Source organism: Phaethon aethereus, assembly GCF_964289735.1.
Source record: "Phaethon aethereus genome assembly, chromosome: 25".
NCBI lineage: Eukaryota > Metazoa > Chordata > Aves > Phaethontiformes > Phaethontidae > Phaethon > Phaethon aethereus.
In genome coordinates, this window is record NC_138601.1 from 3,718,484 (window position 1) to 3,737,907 (window position 19,424).

General features: G+C 44.9%; 1 protein-coding gene across 3 annotated transcripts in view; it reads left to right on the forward strand.

Annotated features, from left to right (window-relative positions):
* Positions 1-19,424, forward strand: part of TANC2 (tetratricopeptide repeat, ankyrin repeat and coiled-coil containing 2) — a gene marked incomplete at both ends in the record, with an annotated part of 209,210 nt that overhangs the window by 85,323 nt on the left and 104,463 nt on the right. For all 3 annotated transcript variants that reach the window (XM_082010630.1, XM_082010631.1, XM_082010632.1), the window contains one exon: positions 17,110-17,258. In XM_082010630.1, coding sequence (XP_081866756.1) covers positions 17,110-17,258 — 149 coding nt within the window. The remainder of the gene's footprint in view (positions 1-17,109; positions 17,259-19,424) is intronic.

The following is a 19,424-nucleotide window of genomic DNA, read 5'->3' on the forward strand; positions in this document are numbered from 1 at the left end:
CTTGGGGGAGAGGTAGAAACTTCAGAAGAGGGGTCTCGCGTCGCTTCAGGTTGCCGAAACGCGCGCGGCAAGGGCGCTGCTGGCGAGCCCCTCTCGCCGTCGTGCCCCTGCTGGCTTGGCGCCCAGGACCTCGTCTAGCGGGGACGCCTGCGTTTGCGCCGGCCCAGGGACTGCGGCTTCGGGAGCCGGGTTCACGTTCGCAGCGTGGGAGCGAACGGAGAGATCTGCCGGGGAAGGCTTTCTGGGGCTCCTCATCGATGGCGGTTTGTGGCACGCACAGTTTTCTTCTTGCGATGCTGCGGCGAGGCGCTGGCGAGCTGCCGCCCCGTGGATGTTCGCTCTTCTGCGGTGGAAATGGATTATGCTTTACCCGCCTGGATTTATGGTTCCTGCTGCGGAACAAGCGGCAGCACGAGGGCTGGTGGTTTTGCTGGGCTGGAAGGCTGGATTAAAGGGACTTGGGAGATGAGACCTTGGAAAGAAGTAGGTGGCTGGGGAAGGATCCTTGCGTAAAGAAGAAAAGAAAGGGCAAGGATCTGGACAACTCATAGGGACCAAAGGACTTTGAGTCTGAGTGTAGCATCCAGCTCCTGAGGGGAAGGTGGAGGAAGAGGGGCCGAGTTCTGCTGTGGACTGCAGCAAAGCCTGCAGGCACTGCCTGGAATGGGTTTTCCAAGGAAATACAACTGCTTTCTTCAGTGTTAGGCTTATTTTATCCCTCTTCTAAAGCCTGAGCATCCTGTGAAGGGTGTGAGCACACAGTGTTAAATCCCGAGTGTCTTCAGGAATGATGATAAGAGCTGAAAGAAGGTAAAAAAATAAGGCTGAAGGTACGCTAGAGCCTAGCAATTGAGTGGAGGTGGAGTGGTTTGTAAAGTGATCCCTGACAAGTAATGTAATTAATTATACACTTAAAGGCAGTTTAAAACACTAAAGAGCAATGAGGAGAGAACATTATCTACTCTGCATATAGAAATGATTATTTCAATTTGAGATGCCTAGAGATGAAATTTTGCTCAATGCTAAAATGTTTATTTGAAGGCTTCAGGTGAATTTTAGCACATTCCAGGGAGATGGTTTCCTGAGCAACCACCTTTCTGTCACTCGGCCTCTCATGCTGCTGCGGGGAATTATTGCTTTTGACATCTTGCAGCATGAATCACTGTACGAGGTGATGCGCTCTGGACATTTTAACTTTGAGGAAGGAGAAAGAAGAACTAGGTGGCTGCCGTCTTTTGAGGGAAGTTCTAATAGCAAGGACATAGTAAAGCTTTAAGCTTGGTTTTTTTTTTTTTTTTTAAATTACGTTATTTGTTTTGCCAAAGAAGGCCATTAAACTCTCTAAGATGAATTTAATCTATTTAAGTGAAAGCAGAAATTGACCCTGGCTTTGTGAAACCCATTTCTGTCAGAATTATATTTCTGTAAAAGTTTGTGATTGCAGTGGTCATATAGAGTTCAGTCAGGCTCTTTTTGACTTGGAGCGTCTCTTGTGGAGAAGGAGTTGTTCCTTGTTTCTTGACCTAGTGGTGACTTTATGAGGAGGCTCTGAAAGGACTTTCATCCATCCTTCCTCGCTGTCTCTGGTGCGATCCTGCAGGCACTGCTTGGCAGAGACGTTTGCATTTTCCTTCTTGTCAAACTTTCTAAGTCTGGGACAGCTTGGGGATGACATCTGGCCATCATCGCTCTTTACGGGGGATAACATGGAAGAGCAGGAGTTGACCTTCAAACCTCTGTTTTTCAACTGTTTAACCTTTTCTGTAACGGTCTGGTGTTTCACAACGTAATTTTTTTTTTCCCCAGATTGATCACACCTCACTCCTTCTGCCTAGTGGCACTGCTTGTGTAGGGAACGGTGTCCTGCCTTCTTGGTTCTGCTTAGTTGTGTATCACGAGGGGCATCGTTCTTTGAACTGCTTTTTTGGTTTTAGCATGCCAACTAAAACATGGTTTGACTTGTAAGTGCTCAGGAAACCTATTGGAAATAGTCTGAGATGGATGGTGCTTTCAGGTAATTGCCTTTTGCCTTAGATCAATGTTTGCAGTTGCATTTTGTGTGATTTACTGCCTTGCCATTATGTTTCAAAGGCTAAGTATGTTATGACATTATCTTTTAATTTGATTAAATTCTTCTTCAGAAATTTTGGGACACAAATCTTAAATGTCTGGTCAAGGGATGTTTGCTTGTTCCACATTAGGCTGGCAGGCATCTGTTTCCATCCCTAATTGAGTTAGGTACCGCAGCGGCGCCGCCGCCACGGACAACGAAGGGTGATTTACCATCACAGCATCGTTTATGTTCATCTCATCGCTCCTTTTTCTCTTTCTTTGGTTAAAGGATCGTTGAGGTTGACATCTGCTTGCTGCTGCTGCTTCTTTCTTTTCATCATGTAAAATGTGTATTTTTCATTTTACACAAAGCACACTCTTAACCACAACAGAACATGTGTCAGGTGTTAGAAAAAGCCATTTAGCAGGGAATATGCGAAACAGCGTTGTACTCTGATTTTTCATGGTGAAAATACAGGCAATGAGTGAACCCCCCCCCCCCCAAAATCCCAAACAAATTCAGCCAGCAGGATCCTCGCCCAACCTGTGTCATATTGGACAGTGATGAATTGGGAGGAAGGCAAGGGAATAATCAAACCATCCACGGCCTGACAGACGGTTTTACTGTTGAATCTTGTGGTTGTCCCAGCGCTATCAAGCCCACTGACCTGAAGGGAATGGGAAATCGTTGTGATCAGCCCTAATTGCAGAGGAGTTGTGGCAGTTCGGTCCGTTGGTCGCTATGGAAGCGATTGACTTTTTTCACGCTTCTCTCGGGAGGGCAGCGCTGGTTCCTTTTGCCGTACTGAGAGATGGAAACAGCTTCAGAATAAGTTTCTGGATTAACCAGCCAAAACTTACCCTCCCAAAATAAAACAAAACAACCCCCACCCTAGTCTGAAATTCTCATTCTGAGAGAGGAGTAATGGAGACGTTTTTAGAGTTTCAGATCTATCTCTGTTTGGGATTAGCCATAGACCACTTGCCACTAGGTACAGTTGGGTTTGCTGCAAACTGAAAGTTGCAGCTTGGAGAACAGTAGCTGGGTTTACAATTCAGGATTTATTGAAACTTCTTGTCAAAGAGGAGATGCTCAAGAGAAGAACTGAAAATAACACAAATTCCATATCCTGTTGCCATGTTTTAACTGTTAAATTTATTTCAGAGAACATGGTATTCGTGAAGCTTCCTAATGAGATCTATTAACAACCAACTTCCCTTTACAAACTAGGTTTTACTTTCATCCCTCTGGAGGAAAAATAAAAAGGGAAGAAGTGGGGGAAAAGGCTTTAAGTGATCCAAATTCTGTTATGTGAAGAAGTGTCCAACTTTGAAGTGTTGTGGCTACTGCCAAAACATGTAACCTAGATGGCCCCTGAAGTGTGTTTCACATCAGATACTTTAGCAGCGGAATTTCCTGCAGCCTGGTGCCTTTGGCTGCCTGTCCGGATGGATCCCGGGGAGTCTTAACGAGTTGTTTTGCCTCGTCAAGCAGGAGTGCTTGCTTTCAGTTGGCCTGTTGGTAACTTTTTTGTGCTAATACTTATGAATATTTATAGCTTTCTGTCTTGCCAATGAGTAAATATGTCCACAAGCAAACCAACCCTGTTGATGTTGAAACTGTCAGTGATGGGCCTACAAGGATCAGTGTAAAGCTTCCTTTGCTTCCACGTCTGAGCAGATGTGACTGGGCACTTGGTATGAGACTTTCTTGTATGGATGGAGCATCAGAGACCTTCCCTGTACTGTGTGCTTACCCTTTCCATTGCTGATGGACAATGTCAGACAAGGTCAGACTTGTTGAATGAGTGACTCTTGGCACAGGAGTTTCTTCTTCTAGTGTATTATTTTGAAAAACAAGGGCAGCCTGCACTGATGCTCCCAAATGTCACAGCTCAGGCAATATGGCTGCAAAAGCATGATGGTCTTTGAAGCAAGGTACTTTGAGTTATGTGGATCAGTCAGGAATGAGTTGTGTTGGGAAGCTGATGTGTAGGGTTTGTCTTCAATCCTGGCGTAGGTCACTGTTTGTTGCTCTGGGATTGTATTCCGATGATGACCATCTATGCGACGTAGCTGTCTTTGGGTGTTCAACATTGTGCTTTGGCTGAAAGAAAAATTGAGGATTAGGTAAGTTCAGGGACTGTTCCAGCAGGTGATGTACGTGGAACGACTGCAGGTCTTGGACCCTCAGCCCAGTGCAGACCTCCATCACTGTCCCAGTAGTCCTTGCACGCTCAAATGCTCTCTTACCACCTCATCTGCAAATGGGTCCATCTTCAACTCCTTGGTGGCCTAACATGTCCATCTGTAAAACAAAATTACCCATTGGGGATGGGACAAAGACACGGCTAACAACGAAACATGCCACCGTATCTTTCGCCAGAGTCACTGGACCTTCTAATAACTTACCTAGAATTTCGGTCTGAAGCAACTTCAGTTCTGGCTTAGATAACAGGACATTGATTTATCTCTAACCTAATGTATTTTGCAAAGGTACGAAGTATCCTGTCTCAGACCAAAAAATCATTCATATTGAAAAGTTAGAGCTGGGTTTGGTTTTTTTTCCCCCTCTATAGGGAACAGGTAACAAATCTGTCTCCTTGCTTGCCTTCTGCTTAATTTCTTTTGGCCTATTTATTATGCTTGGTCATCAAAGGCATCTACTGACAGTGTCATCCTGCTGAAATCTTCAGCCATTTCTCCACCTTCAGGATCTCAATTTATTGCTGACAGAATTGGTAAAATGTGCCTTGTGAAGTCCCAGCAGTGCTGCTCGCTTGTTGCTAAAGACACTGGTGTTTCTCAATGTCTTCATGAAGTGTCACGGGAGCACTGGTCTGCACTCGCATTTTAGAATTATAAATTCTAGCCAAAACTAAACCATTGTCCCCAGATTTTCTTTTTTTTTTTTTTTTTTTTAAGAAAAAACTCTTCAATACTTCCAATTTGGGGAAGATTCTACCTGTCAAATTAGATCTGGGAAATAATTTCAACTTTGTTCATCTTGTGGTAGTTCTATTTCTACTCGGCATCTGTCAGGCTGAATTAGCGGTTGCGTCAGCACGTGTTCGGTGTTAGCTACTGGGGCAGCATCTGAGGGTCCCAGGGCGATGGTGGCCCTGACCTGTCTGTGACAGTGCTGTCCTAGTTGTCTTTGGGCTCCTGCTTGAAATGCTGTTGATGTCTTTACACAAATCTAATTTTCCATCTTAACTCCTGGAGCTATTGATTTCTTTAGGAGTTTTTTAGGCTGAGTTTAATTTGAACTTAGCCTTCGCCTTACGTTTATGCCTGTTTGTAAGTGGAAATACTGGGATGCTAAACAAGGCAAAAAGGAAGAAAACAATGGTGGCAAGAGGTCTTTGTCATGGTTGTGCCGGTTAATCTTCCCTTTTTCCTTCTGTCTCAGATATTTATTCCCAAATACTTTAAGTCTAGAGGAAGTGGCCAATAATTCTTCTTCTTTTTTTCCTACAGTGTTTTGAGATACTATTGTTTTGTTTCAGGTCTTTATGATGGAGGCAAAAACCTCAATATTCACTTTACCAGCTCTAACAATAGAAGGAGGGGTGGTTGCATTTGTAGAAAACTGCTCAATTCTTTTATAAGCCTGGTTCCCATGTCTTAATGCGTACATGAGGCCAATGGATGCTTTTTTTTTGTCCTATGCAAAAAGTACTTGAACTTCAGTGATGCTATGGAGAGCTGCTCCTAAGTGAAAGTATGCGGCGCTCTGGAAGCCACACCATTACTTCTGCTCTCTCTCCAGTTGCCTTGACTTCCTAACCCTCCTCAGGACTGCAGAACAAGTACTTCTTTATTCTTATCCAGCGTGAATATTGTTCCCCTTGCTGTAATTTGTTGTGATCGTCGGTATTACCCCCAGTCCTGCCTGTTCCTTCCTCTTGGGCAGCACAGCTGCACTTGTACACTGAAGAAAGGAGATTTGCTCATAACCTCCTGCACCACAATAGATGATCTACTTTATTAGGCAGATTTTTTGACGTTTTATGTCATTAATTATTTGACTCCTAATTGCTTGAAAAATAATTGCTTTGAATCCAAATAGGAATATTTTGGCCCGCTGCCAGTTTGCAAGTACAGCCTTCTTAGGAAGAACCGATTATGCCACCATATCTTCAAATTGCTCAAGTGGTCCATAACTTATTGCAGGGTCCAAAATTGTTGTAATTTGTTTGTAATTGTTGTAATTTTGGACTGTAGTAGCCTTCCTCTTGGACTCTTCTACTTGCTTTATTTCTGTTTTCTCTGAGTTGAGTCCCCTCTGGCTCTTCTACGTATTCCTGTGGGAAGTCCCCGTCTCTCCGGGGAAGTGTCGTGCCACCGCACGTGTTGGCATCTGGAGCAAGTCTCTCATGCCGCTCTTCACTGCTGGCTGCCGGCAGAGCCTGCCTGGAGAAGTCTCCTAGGCACCGCGGCGTTCCTGGGCTCCCTGCTCTACTCCCGTCTCTTCTCGGCATCTATTTTACTTGCCCGGCAAGAGGAGATGGCATGATGTGTGCGGTTACCTGCATCGCCTGTGCCTTCCCCCATTTCGGTAACTTCAGTGTTGTATTTCCACCCGAATAATTTGGGTGGAAAAATTTATATGGGTGCAATTGCAGGTCACACACTGTGTAATGTAAACACGCAGTGAGGACAGTGTGGTCGGGTTTAGTTTTGAGTGGTGTAAGATTTTCATCACTATGGTTTATGCTTTAGAGAAACAACAAGTTTTAAATGTATCTCGTCCAAATGGACGGTAGGGTTTTCCCCCCTCTAATCATTTGGAACAAGCTGCCCAGGGCGGTGGTGGAGTCACCATCACTGGAAGTGTTCAGAAAACGTGTGGACGTGGCACTTTGGGACGTGGTTTAGTGGGCATGGGGGTGTTGGGTTGATGGTTGGACTTGATGGTCTTAAAGGTCTTTTCCAACCTTAATGATTGTGGTTTTCTGTGATTGAAGGGATGCTATTTAGCACCAGCCCTAGACGTTGGCTCTGTCTGAAAATAGTATTGAAAAGCATGAAAAATACTGTTACTTTTATAGTTGCTACTAGAACAGCCTCAAACAGGGCCACAAAAGTCCGTGCGAGCACTGGAAGTGGTGGAGTTACTGCATCTTAGCCCAGTACTGGATTACCCAAGAGTACTTCAGTTTGCAGTTTCACCACATAATAGCATGCCCACTCCGTTCGCTTCTGGTGGTGTGAACGTACCGCATCTCAGCTTTGCGGGATTTTGTTAATAGATCAAATAATTTATCACATAGAAAGGAAGAATCAACCAATAATGTTTTTATGCTTAATATTCTAATAAGCTTACATCTATGTAGTAGGTTTTATATCCAAACGATGCTTTTGAAATCTTATTTAGGTATATGATGGCAGCAGGTTTTAGAGACTGTCATCAGTGTTGTAAAAGGGAAGGTCATAATTTAGTTTGATTTGCTTTGAACTTCAGTGATGCTATGGAGAGCTTCTCATAAGTGAAAGCATGCAGCGCTCTGAAAGCCACACCATTACTTCTGCTTTAAAAAAAAAAAAAAAATTGTTTTGGGAATGTGCTAATATATCAGATCTAGTAAAGACAAGGCCTTTATTCTGTCGTGGTCTCTTCTTGCTCCATTATAAGCCCACGACCCCCCATTTAACAGTGGCTAAAGGCTACATCACATTGTTATTTGCCTTGCTGAAGTTATGTGTCGTTATAAGCTAGTTGTGTTTTGACCTGGCAAAGCCATCTTTGGAGAAGAAAAGGTACTTGTAAAAATCGTCTTCAGCATATTTTTTTTTTCTTCCCCAAGAACCTCAAATGCTGAAATTGTGGCTGGATGCTGCCTTGGGGGTAAAAGGATTTTCAGCAGCTTCTGCCACTGTTTTAGCTGTTGAGGGTGGAGATCAGTATGGTCTTTGCAGATGAAAACCTAAACTGATTTTATACAGTGGTGGAAAATTTCTGAAGGATTCCAGCACCTTTGTTTTTGCCACTGTTAGTTGAGTGGGGTTGGTTTGGCCATGGGTGAGCAGGGGTGCGGCTGCCCGTGGGCGCAGCTGCCTGCGGAGGTTCGGCTGGACACCCGCGCCGCGGAGGGCTGCACGCTTCGCCGAAGTCCCGCTCCAGCTAGCGTGACCCCGAAAAGTTCAGGAGGAGGGAATTTTTCTAAGCTTCGGTTGAGGTTGTGCCACCGTCCAGTCGACTGTGTGTGTACTGCGAACTTATCCGTACTCCATCACAACAGGAAAACTTGGTACTGAACTTGCCTGGTAGCAGAGATAAACCAGCTTTTACTGCTGGTCGTGTTGTACTGCCTTTCGTTTTTTTTCTGGTTCTTTAACAGTCATGATGCAGAATGTGTGTTTTTGAGATTTGTATAAGGTTTATGATGTGAAAAATGGTAAGAGGAGGGAATGTGAGAGGTTTTGAAAACCTATTGCTGAAATTAAAAAAAAAATGATTTGGGTAGATGCTATGCGATGTCCCTAGTATAGCAAAATAAATATGCAAAATGCTGTTTAAGTTTTGCTCAGATTTTAACAAACAAATACTATTTGAAGGGAACATTTGTTCTTTTTTGATTCTGAATTGTATTAAAAAACCCTTCTGCATCAACAAAAGTGTTAAGATACCATCCTCAAACCTGTCTGGAATAAAAGGCCAGTTCAAAGAGCTAAAAAATAAATACGAAACAACTTTATTTAAGAGTCAGGGCCTTTGATCAGTCCGTATTTGATGAGAGGTTGTATGTTTAGAGCTGGGAGCATAGACCCATGTTTATGATCAGGTCGTGTTTTAGAGCTAAAATGCCAAAACCGCAAAGGAAGGAAAGATTGCGTGTCCGCTTTCCGTCAGCGGAAAAGCCTCAGTCATGTTGTCTTTGGTGTGTTAGAGCTCAGGAACCTTTTCAGGGATCTAAGTGTAATCCCACTTTTAGGAAATGCTCCGCATACCCAGGCTCATATTTATAATAATTGTAGCCTTTTTCTTTTTTCATGTAGACCAGTGCACTGAATGTCCTCTCCCCCATTCCCTTTTCTTGGGTACTAAAATGGGAGCTGAAGTCCAGGAAGATGAATCCCCAAATGTGCATGCAGAAGGTTTTGTGGGTTTTTTTTAAAATCTAGAACATGAAATGCATTGAATTGGATTTTGTGATAACCTTGAAATTACATTTACTCCCTATTGCTGGCTCAGTATGGTTTCTGATTAAAAATTACTGTCTTCCTGACAATCTACTTGAAGGGATTTTAAAGGACATCATCAGCAAAGGCAGTGGGAAGGACTGGTTGGGAAGCAGTATTATCTGCGGTGCAGAGGAGAATTTCTTTTGTCTGAAATTCTTCTTAGAGGAAAAGTCTGTGGAACTTGTACAAGAGACTGACTTAGTGGAATTCGTGATGGGACTTCTTGCAGTTTCTCGCAGGAGCGGTTGGATAGAGCGAGCAGAGCCAGAGCAGAACACGGGGCACGGCGCGAGTCGGGGCCGCGGTTTGAACACCCGCATAGTTCAGTGTTAGGTTTTTGGTTAGCTAAAGGGCTTTGCTATCAATGTACAAGGAGAATATATTTACTTTGCCACTTGTCTATGGCAAAGTGAGTTAACTTGGCATGAGTTAACTTGGTGGGAGCGTTTTCCGATGCTCTCGCAGAACTGCTCCGTATCTGAGGAGCAGAAGTAGACATCAGAGCAATCCCTCTGGGGTAGCCTTCGTCCCTCACTGGTTAAAGTTTTTGAAAACCCTTCCTGTTGTAAACAAGACTTAATGAAAAAAACCCTCCGTTAATTCTGAGATCAGGGGGATATGCAGAAATGGTCAAGGGCGTTTTCCAAATATAACTCAAGTGTATCCGGAATAATTTAAAGCAGATGTACATAATAACGGGACAGACTCGGGTCTCGTGGAGGGACGGAAGTCGTTAGATAAACCTCTACAGTTATGTAATTGAAGATCAGAATCATAAATGGTATCATTTATTACTGGTGTTCCACAGGTGCTCACTCTTTGCATATAACTTCTATTTTTTTTCTTTGCTAATTTAACAATTTCTGTTTTTTAAGATAAAACAGTTTCATATTCAGGCAAATTCTGTGATGGGTGCCACTAAGTGAACTGTTACCCAGTTCTTCTTGTCAGACACTCGCTGAAATAGATTTCAGATGTAATTGAAATTATATTCAGAGTCTGGTTTTGGAAGTAAAAGTCTAACCATTGAACAAAAAATACTCTCTGGAGTAAAAACGCATTGTTAGTGTCTCCCAGGGCCACTACCCCACATCATTTATCTGAAAGATTAGATGATGGTAGCTATCAAACAAGTCACAGAATTACAAAATAAATCATAGAGAAATTTCATTTGCTTGTAAGCAATTGCAGCTGAAATATGTGGCAGATTTCATTATAGGAATTGAAAAGACAGCAGAAACAGTATTTTAAAATTATAATGTTCAAAAACATTGTCCATTTTGAACGCTTTCTTGAAAATAGCAAACCTAATAACTGTGTTTATAAAATGATATATTTGATTTTCAAGGAAATGCTATGAACATTTATGATCACTTATAAACTCCATTCTACTGCATATGACGTTAACAAGATGTGAGAGTTGACCCCTTCAAAAATACAAGGGTATATGTAGGTAAGACATCTGAGAGAGCTGCCAGGATCCATAAAATTGCTCCTAAAGGGCCTAAATCAGGTAAATTCAAGAGTGAATTCCAGAAGTCTTCTGACGTATTTGAAGTGGGTTGAATTTTTTGAAGGGAGGAAGGATTAGACGTATTACATTGCTTGACAAGCTCAGGTTGTAATGTTTCTAATTTGCATTTTTGCAGTTCAGTAAGAAAAATAATAGTCACCAACTTAAAAGGGTGGCAAAAGTAGCTGGAAACGTGGAGGTTTCACAGCACTGCCGAGATCTGGTGCAGCTCTGGAAGCTAAATTATTTAAAAAAAAAAAAAGAAAGAAAGAAAGAAAAAAAGGCTATACATATGTGCCTTAGGTATCTACATTCTTTTTGAAGCTTCTAAATCGTTGAGTGCTGGATTTAATTATTTATTATTATCACTAATTACTTAGGTATAATATTTGAAAATTGTTCTCCTGCTACCAAATGGGTGAAGAGCTCTTCGGCAGGTCTGTGGCAGAGCGATGCTCTGTCTTCTCCTGCATCCTCCGCTCCCCTTCAGCGCCCACGAGCCTCGGTGACCTTCTGGCCCGGCGGCTGATCGGTCCCCGCTCCCCACCTCTCCTCCCGGTCGATTGATTGATCGATCAATCGATCGATGTCCTAACTCAGCTCTTCAGCCCCTGCCTCTACTGGCTTTTCTGTCCCCCGGACCGCCCTGCCTTCGGCAACACAAGCTCTCCTTAGCGAAATGGGCTCCCAGCTTTCCAGAGCCCTGGTCTAACTAAACTCCTCCTTGTCTCCCTGTCCGTCCGATCCTCCTGGGGCATCTATGGCAGTGTAATTCAATCCAGGAGCAAAATAAATAAGTCAGTAAAAAATCGTCGCATGCTCCTCAAGGGCTAGAGATGGAGAAATCGCATGTTCTCGTGTTCTTGTTTCTTTTACTTTGTCTTCTGGTTTCAGAGTAATTAAGTCACAATTATGTGGGATTTTTGAATTTTTTTTCCTTTACCATGAAGACCGGCCTTCTCCCAAGGGAGCGCGGGGTGGAGGTACGGCAGCCTGGGTGGCTGGTGCTGGCTTGGGATCTCCTTTCTTCCCTGCGGCTCCGTGCTGGGCAGTGCGAAGCTCTTGCCCTGCTGATTTTTGCTCCTGTTTTTCCAATTCTGAACCGCTCTGTGCATGCAGCAGTGCTAAGGCTGCAGGCTCGGATTTACTGTTTCCAACATTCTGCTCTGACAGATAAAAATGCCAGATAGCCTAAACACATGCAGTATTTTATCTAAAAGGACAACCTATTTCACAGCGCTGTAGGAGCTTTTATTTATTTCTGTCCTATAAAGTTGCAGTTACCAGTCTCTTCTGAAGAGTAAGGATTAAAAGAAAGAAGTATCCTTTAGTATAGCTTTTTGCGGACTCTACCTAAAATGTGATTGCATATTTCATGTAGTCTTTTGAATATTATCCTTTTTCTTTCACTTTTTAGACGATACCTTTAATTTATGTATAGCTTACTACAAGAGAGTCCAATGTCTTATTTTCGAGCTCATTTGTTTTTGCAGTGCAAAGTAGGGCTGGTTGCTTACATTTTTCTTACTTAAAAAAAATAATCCCTGTACTGCTTGGACAAATTACCTCTCCTTCCAACCAGGCTACAACTTTTGAGACTAATCTATCTTGGAGCTGTTCATGGATTTTTATTTATGTTATTAGAAATAAGCAATTCACTGCAATGTGTTTGTCCTCTGCGGGCTATATCTGTGATGAAGTCCTTGGACTAGTGGCAAACATTTAGTAAATCTCTTTGGGTTTTGACTCCGACTTCAGTAGCTGAAGTGCTGACTCCAGGTTTGCAGCGCTTGCCTTGGCATCAAGCACAACAAATTCCAAGAGGGGAGAAGTTTCTCTATTCAGTTCCTTGCTGCAAAGGGATTTTTAATAAGATTCAGAAAAGGCGTTTATCGTGTGGGGGTCAGAAAATGCAGCAGTGCGTGCAGAGGCTTCGCAGTCGCAAGCGACGTCACCTCTGGCCGGAGCTGAAGAGAGGGGAGATGAGCGGTGCTGTGCCAGCGTGCCCCAGCGTGCCGGGGCTGGGCCACGCCGAGGTGCGTCTGGCGGTCCTTCCGTGGCCGTTTCACTCCGGCGGGCCTTACCGTTAAAACGCTCTCGCTTAGAGCCCAACAAAACGTAACTGGTGGAAGCTGGACGAGGTCCGTGGTGTGATGGCTGCCGGGGAGCTAAGGGGCAGGGGGGGTGGGTGGGTGTGGGCTCCGCCGCCCTGCCCGGCGGCGCGCCGGCAGCGCCTGCCCTCCTGTTGCTTCGCGTGCGCGCCTGTGGAAATACCGAGTTTCCGCTGAACGCGACGGGACCTAAAGTCACCCCGTCGCTAGAACTCCTTGAAATGCTCATGCACGTGCAGTGGGTCGCGGAGTGAAGTTTGGGGTTTTTTACTCTTGTTTAACTTCCCTGGCACTTGGCGTTTTGATACAGCTTTTAATATTGCTTAATGTTTATGCAGAAGCGCGTGCGCTGACGTGCCACGGCGCAGCAGCTTCAGGCCGCCAACTGCGTTGGGATCTCTGGGATCTCTGCTTGGCTTAGGTTTGCAGGCACGTAGCTGGGCAGTTGGTTACTGTTTGTTGGTACGCTAGAGGCTGTTAAATATTTGAGTTTTATTTCAGTTTTGGGCCCCTCACTCCAAGAAGGACGTTGAGGTGCTGGAGCGTGTCCAGAGAAGGGCAACGGAGCTGGGGAGGGGTCTGGAGCACAAGTCTGATGAGGAGCGGCTGAGGGAACTGGGGGTGTTCAGTCTGGAGAAGAGGAGGCTGAGGGGAGCCCTCATCGCTCTCTGCAACTGCCTGAAAGGGGGTTGTGGTGAGGTGAGGGTTGGTCTCTTCTCCCATGTAACCAGCGACAGGACGAGAGGAAATGGCCTCAAGTTGCGCCAGGGGAGGTTTAGATTGGAGATTAGGAAAAATTTCTTCACTGAGAGGGTGGTCAAGCATTGGCACAGGCTGCCCAGGGAGGTGGAGTCACCATCACTGGAAGTGTTAAAAAAATGTGTAGACGTGGCACTTTGGAACCTGGTTTAGAGGGCATGGTGGTGTTGGGTTGGTGGTTGGACTTGATGATCTTAAAGGTCTTTTCCAACCTTAATGATTCTGGGATTCTGTGACTGTCATATGTGTGTTTGAGCTGCTGTAGCTCGGTATAGCAGTAGTGTCAGAATACCTAAAAATACCTTGAGCCTGTTCTGCAATCAGCCGTGTGCTTACGTTTTCCTGGGAGACTGGGGGAACCAAGCATGCTGAAATGTGCGTAAAATTTGGCTGCAGCATCAACTGGATAGCACACACAGCAAGGGAGAAAAAAAACAGTTATGCCCTTTCGCTGAACTTAAAAAGAGAGAAGTAGGTCTTACTGTCAACCTTGAAAGGCAAGTAACAGCTCCTTTCCCTAATACCCATTCACAGGCATCTCAGAGCTCTAACGTCTCCTCTTTGACACCCAATTAAATGACTCCACTTATTTTTAAATACCTAAAGCCAAAAAAGGGAATAATCCACTACAATAGTGCCTTGCTCAAGTGCAAAGTTATCTGTACTTTGAAAGCCACGTTATAATAAAATAATTGATAGTTCTACAGTAAAGGTGATGCTCTCAGAGCTCAGCTGCTTCAGTTGCAGCTGTTGGTACCTTGTGCCCGGAGCAGCATCTCGCAGGTGAATTAGGGCTGTTAGCAAAGCGGGGAATTATTATCCCCTATATCCTATATGTTCTTACGCAGTGACCTGGGATAAGCTCATAATTTTCTTTATTTTACAGGTGAAAGACAGCTTTGTGCTCCTTGGAGATATTTTAAGGGTAGTATAAAAGAGGGGAGGTTTAAGGGCAAGGTTGAGCCCAGCCTCCAAAGAGCAAATTGTTCTGTTTTGTTTGGGAGCGGCTCCTGATGCCGCGCTGAAGGAAGCCGCTGTGCCCAGCACGCTGCGGCCGGCCCCCGCGGCGTCCGGGCACTCTCCCTAAATCCTCCCCTGGGTGGGTGTCGTGGTTTGGCCCCAACCAGCAACTAAGCACCAGGCAGCCACTCGCTCAACCCCTCTCCCCAGTGGGATGGGGGAGAGAATTGGGAAAAAACTCGTGGGCTGAGATAAAAACAGTTTAATAGGACAGCAAGAGAGAAGGAAACAACAATGATAACAACAATAATAATAGCGACAAAGGAATGTACAAGAACGAGTGATGCCCAATACAGCGATTGCTCACCACCCGGCGATCGATAGCCCGTCCCAAGCCGTCAGTGATTCCTGCCCCCCGGCCAACTCCAGTTTATGTGCTGGGCGTGACGTCGTATGGTGTGGAATACCCCTCTGGCCAGCCTGGGTCAGCTCCCCGTGCACCCCCAGCCTGCTCGCTGCCAGGCCAGCACGAGAAGCTGGACTGTCGTTGACTACTTAGCAACAACCCAGAACATCAGCACATTATCAACAGTTTCTCATCCCAAATCCAAAACACAGCCTCACGCCAGCTTCTGGGAAGAAAACCAACTCTATCCTGGCTGAAACCAGGACAGTGGGCAACGCAGAGGGAGAGCCAGCTTTTCCTTTCTGCCGAGGGGTGTAAGTCAGCATGGTTTGAGTATTATTGCTGTCACGTGTTCTGAAGACACAATGGGGAATGCCTGATAAACTTTTAGTAATTATGAACGGAGCCATACCCTAGATAGAAATATCTAGGATAAATTCTAAAAGTCTACTTTTTTAAAGGAAAAAATAACCTTGGAAATAAAAGTTGGTATAACTTTAATTTTACGTACACGTATCTGTTCTGGATTTGTCTCCCGGAGATAGTAAATGCCCACAGCTTGGATGTGGGTGGTCAGCAGTTCAGAAAATTGGGCCATCCATCTAAATTTGTCTCTCTCTTAAATCTATCCTATTCACGTCAGCGTTGTATAAAGCAGTGCAATAGGGATTCAGTAACTTAGAGGACAGCTTCTATTATCCTACTGTAGAATCCATTTTCATAACAGTGAAGCGGCCACGTAAGGAGGGCTCCAGCGGCTCCTCTCCCGGAGCTGACAGTGCCTGTGAGTGCAGCCTCGGTTGCGTGTGAGATGCTCCAGGGTTTTTCATTTGTGGTAGTGCAGGTGAGACACCGAAATGTTGCTCTAAGCTTCCGTGAGATGTACGTTATGAGTTTAAATGGGAATTTCTGGAAGCAACTGGCTTAAATTTTCTGAGGTTTTGTACATGTCCCAGATTCTTTGATTTGTGGTTTGCAGTTACAGTTATCAAAAAACAATATTTATAGTAATGTGTTTTTACTGTAGCTTCAGGCTGAGTGCTGGAGCACCCCCGAGCCAGGACAGAGCTGGGAAATGGAGATCGGCTATTTTCCAGATTGCACATTATCAGATGAATAATTAAGTGTAGACTAATTGCAAATCCTAATTAGTCTCCTACAACTCCACTAAACATGGTATTGCTTCAGCATAACGTGGAAAGAACTTGACCTTCAGGCTTTAATACTGCTGCTGGCATGAGCAGGGAAGAACTTGACTTTCAGAACCTGACTTATCTTTGTGATACTATGAGTCAAAAGCCTCCACAAATTTTTGTTATAAAATTATAAAGATACGGAAATGCCCGTATGCATTCCTGGCCTTTTTCCAGGTGTGCGTCACTAGCTGGAAGCTTGTCTGTGCTGCCATTCCTACAGATGGCAGAAAAAAATTAGGAACAACTCTCTGGAATGTTGTTTTTGACCTATTTCATAGACTTGATGGGGAGTTGGCAGGCGGACTTTGCTTTGTATCATGGCCCATACTGTGGCTGTGCAAGGAGCTTTGGTGTCTGGAGAGCATGTTGGAAATGTAACCGTGAGCATGTCAGAAACGGCGGATGGTCTTGGAAGATGCACATGGGTTTTCTGTCCTGTTCTTTGCCGTTAACCACTTGGTAGCGCAGGTCGGCCGCTCTGTGTCTCGTGGAGAGCTTCTGGCATATGTAACCTTGGTTTCCCTGCGAGTAACTTGGAGGTGGTTTCTACGTGGGGGAAGAGAGCCAGCGCTCTCCCTTCTCCGTTGCTGGTCCAGGAGATCTCATTTCCCAGGGGTACTGCTGGTGCAGGGGAGGCGAGGTGGCTGTTTGCTTCCATGGGAGGTGCTGAGAATACGACGAGCAATGAGAGCAGAAATAACAGCTAGCCTTAGAAGAAACGTGTACTGACAGCTGGAGCAATGCATAGCCTAAAATTAATCACCAGTAAATAATGTTAAAACAGACCTGAATAACGTGAATAACCTGAAAACCAGGATACTGACGTTGCAGCATGAAAAGTTAGTGGTGTTCTGTTGGTAAAAAACACGGAGCAGTAGCCGAGGTAAACGATTCCTATCTGAATCTGTTTTTCTTCCTGTGTAGGTGACACTGAGCAGGAGCTGGGACCCCCTCCATCCGTAGATGAGGCAGCAAATACACTCATGACTCGCCTGGGCTTCCTCCTCGGAGAGAAAGTCACGGAGGTACAGCCGGGGCCCCAGTACAGCATGGAGGTGCAGGACGAGAACCAGGTACGACCCCTCCAGTCCTTCCTGCTCGGGCAGCGGTTCTGCACGGGTTACGACCCACAGGCAGCACGTGAGAGTGCGGTTATTTTCTGGTTATATGGCAGCTGAGTGTCTCATAATGGTGCAATAATTGTTATGAGGTAAAAGGTTGTATCTCCTCGTTAAATGGTGAATCATCATTACAGTGCGGCAGTATGTGTTTCAGGGCTCAGCTGCTGCTGCGTGAAAGAGCTTCTGTTGTTTTTCTGTTTCTGCAAATGTTGTAGGAGTGAGTAGCTTTCTAATCAGATTGTAGTGACCAAATAATCTGTGCTTCCAGGGCATCTTATGTGCAATATTTCAAAAGTACTTTAGCAACGTTACATAAGGGCTTACAGATTCTCCAGGCAGGAGAGGTAAGTAGTAATAGCCTGGTCTAACAGATAGTCGCAGTTTTTGCTCATGTTTGCCGAACAAGATGATTTCATGCTTGAAAACAGATGCAGAAAGCAAATCATAAAATCTTCACTGTCATGGAGTTTGTTACATCCCCTCTGGCTGGCTGAAAAGCAAAATAGCGAAAAGCTCAGGGCTACAGCATAGATTTTGTGGAAACTGCCTGAGTTTCTTCCTTCTCCTCAAGCCTGGACAGTAGACCCACTGCCAGCAGTGTTGGCGAGGAGACAGTTTTTTCCTTTTTTTTTTTTTTTTTTTTTTTTTTAATTGACGGGTGGATAGTCCCATCTAGCAGAAGAGCATGAAACTCAGAAGCCCAGTTCTAAGAGAGTCATTGCAGGACTCTGCAGAAGTCGCTTAGATATCTAACGTAGGTGTTATTCAGAGGACCTGGCTTAAGGTCCTGAATTCTGTAAAAAAGGAGGCAATGAAAAGCGGCAGCCAAGAAGATGGTTTCTGTACATTCAAGCTGAATGCCCGTGTTGTGGTTTAGCCCCAGCCGGCAGCTAAGGCCCACGCAGCCGCTCGCCCACGCCCCCTCAGTGGGATGGGGGAGAGAATCGGAAGAGTGAAAGTGAGAAAACTCATGGGTTGAGATAAAGACAGTTTAATAGGTAAAGCAAAAGCCGCGCACACAAGCGAAGCAAACCGAGGAATTCATTCATCACTTCCCACGACGGGCAGGTTCAGCCGTCCCCAGGAAAGCTGGGCTCTGACACGCGTGACGGTTACTTGGGGGAGACAAATGCCATAATGCTGAACATCCCCCCGCTTCCTCCTTCTTCCTCCAGCTTTATACGCTGAGCATGACGTCATACGGTATGGAATATCCCTTTGGTCAGTCGGGGCCAGCTGTCCCGGCTGTGTCTCCTCCCAACTTCTTGTGCCCCCCCCCAGCCTCCTCGCTGGTGGGGTTTTTGAGGAGCAGAAAAGGCCTTGCCTCTGTGTCAGCACTGCTCAGCCATAACGAAAACATCCCTCCATTATCGACACTGCTTTCAGCACGAATCCAAACCACAGTGCTGTACCAGCTACTCTGAAGAAAACGAACTCTATCCCAGCCAAAACCAGCACAGCCCGTTGTGGCCGTGGTGGCAGAGGTGAATCTCTCTCCCAGCCTGTGCCACTTGGAAGGAAACTTGGAGACAAGGAGCTCCACCAAGCCCGGGACTGCTCCGAGCACAAAGCAGGGAGTGCTCTCGGCGAGCAGGATGGGGAGCAGCATCCTGGGGTCTATCGGCCCCGCGCAGTAGCCTGAATCAGAAGGTTTTTGATCTTCTGCATGGGCTAAAGTATGGCTTGAGAGCCAAGAAACGTGTTTTTATAAAGTTTTTGCCTTTAACACATTTGTTAAGCTTTTAACGCTTTCATTCAACTTTTTATGCAACTTATGGTGGATTTGAAATGTACTTTACTATACATTATGCTAGAAAATGTACTTTTAACAGGCACCTATTTGAACCGAACACTTCAAAGCCAAGCAGAGCTTTCTACTATAAATGGTTCCTTTTGTTGTTGCCTTTTGACAAAAATTAAAATCCCATCTTTTCTCTAAAGCAAAAGATGTCTTTGGAGAATAAATAAAAGAAAAATCTAAAGAGAAACAGCAGAGAGTTGTCCTCTAAAATAGATTGATATCTTGGGCTGTGTGCTAATTTTTGCGTGAAAATGCCTTTGAATGCTATTCATGTGCTGGTGAAGATAGAGAGGCTGGTTCCTCAATTACCGAGTACA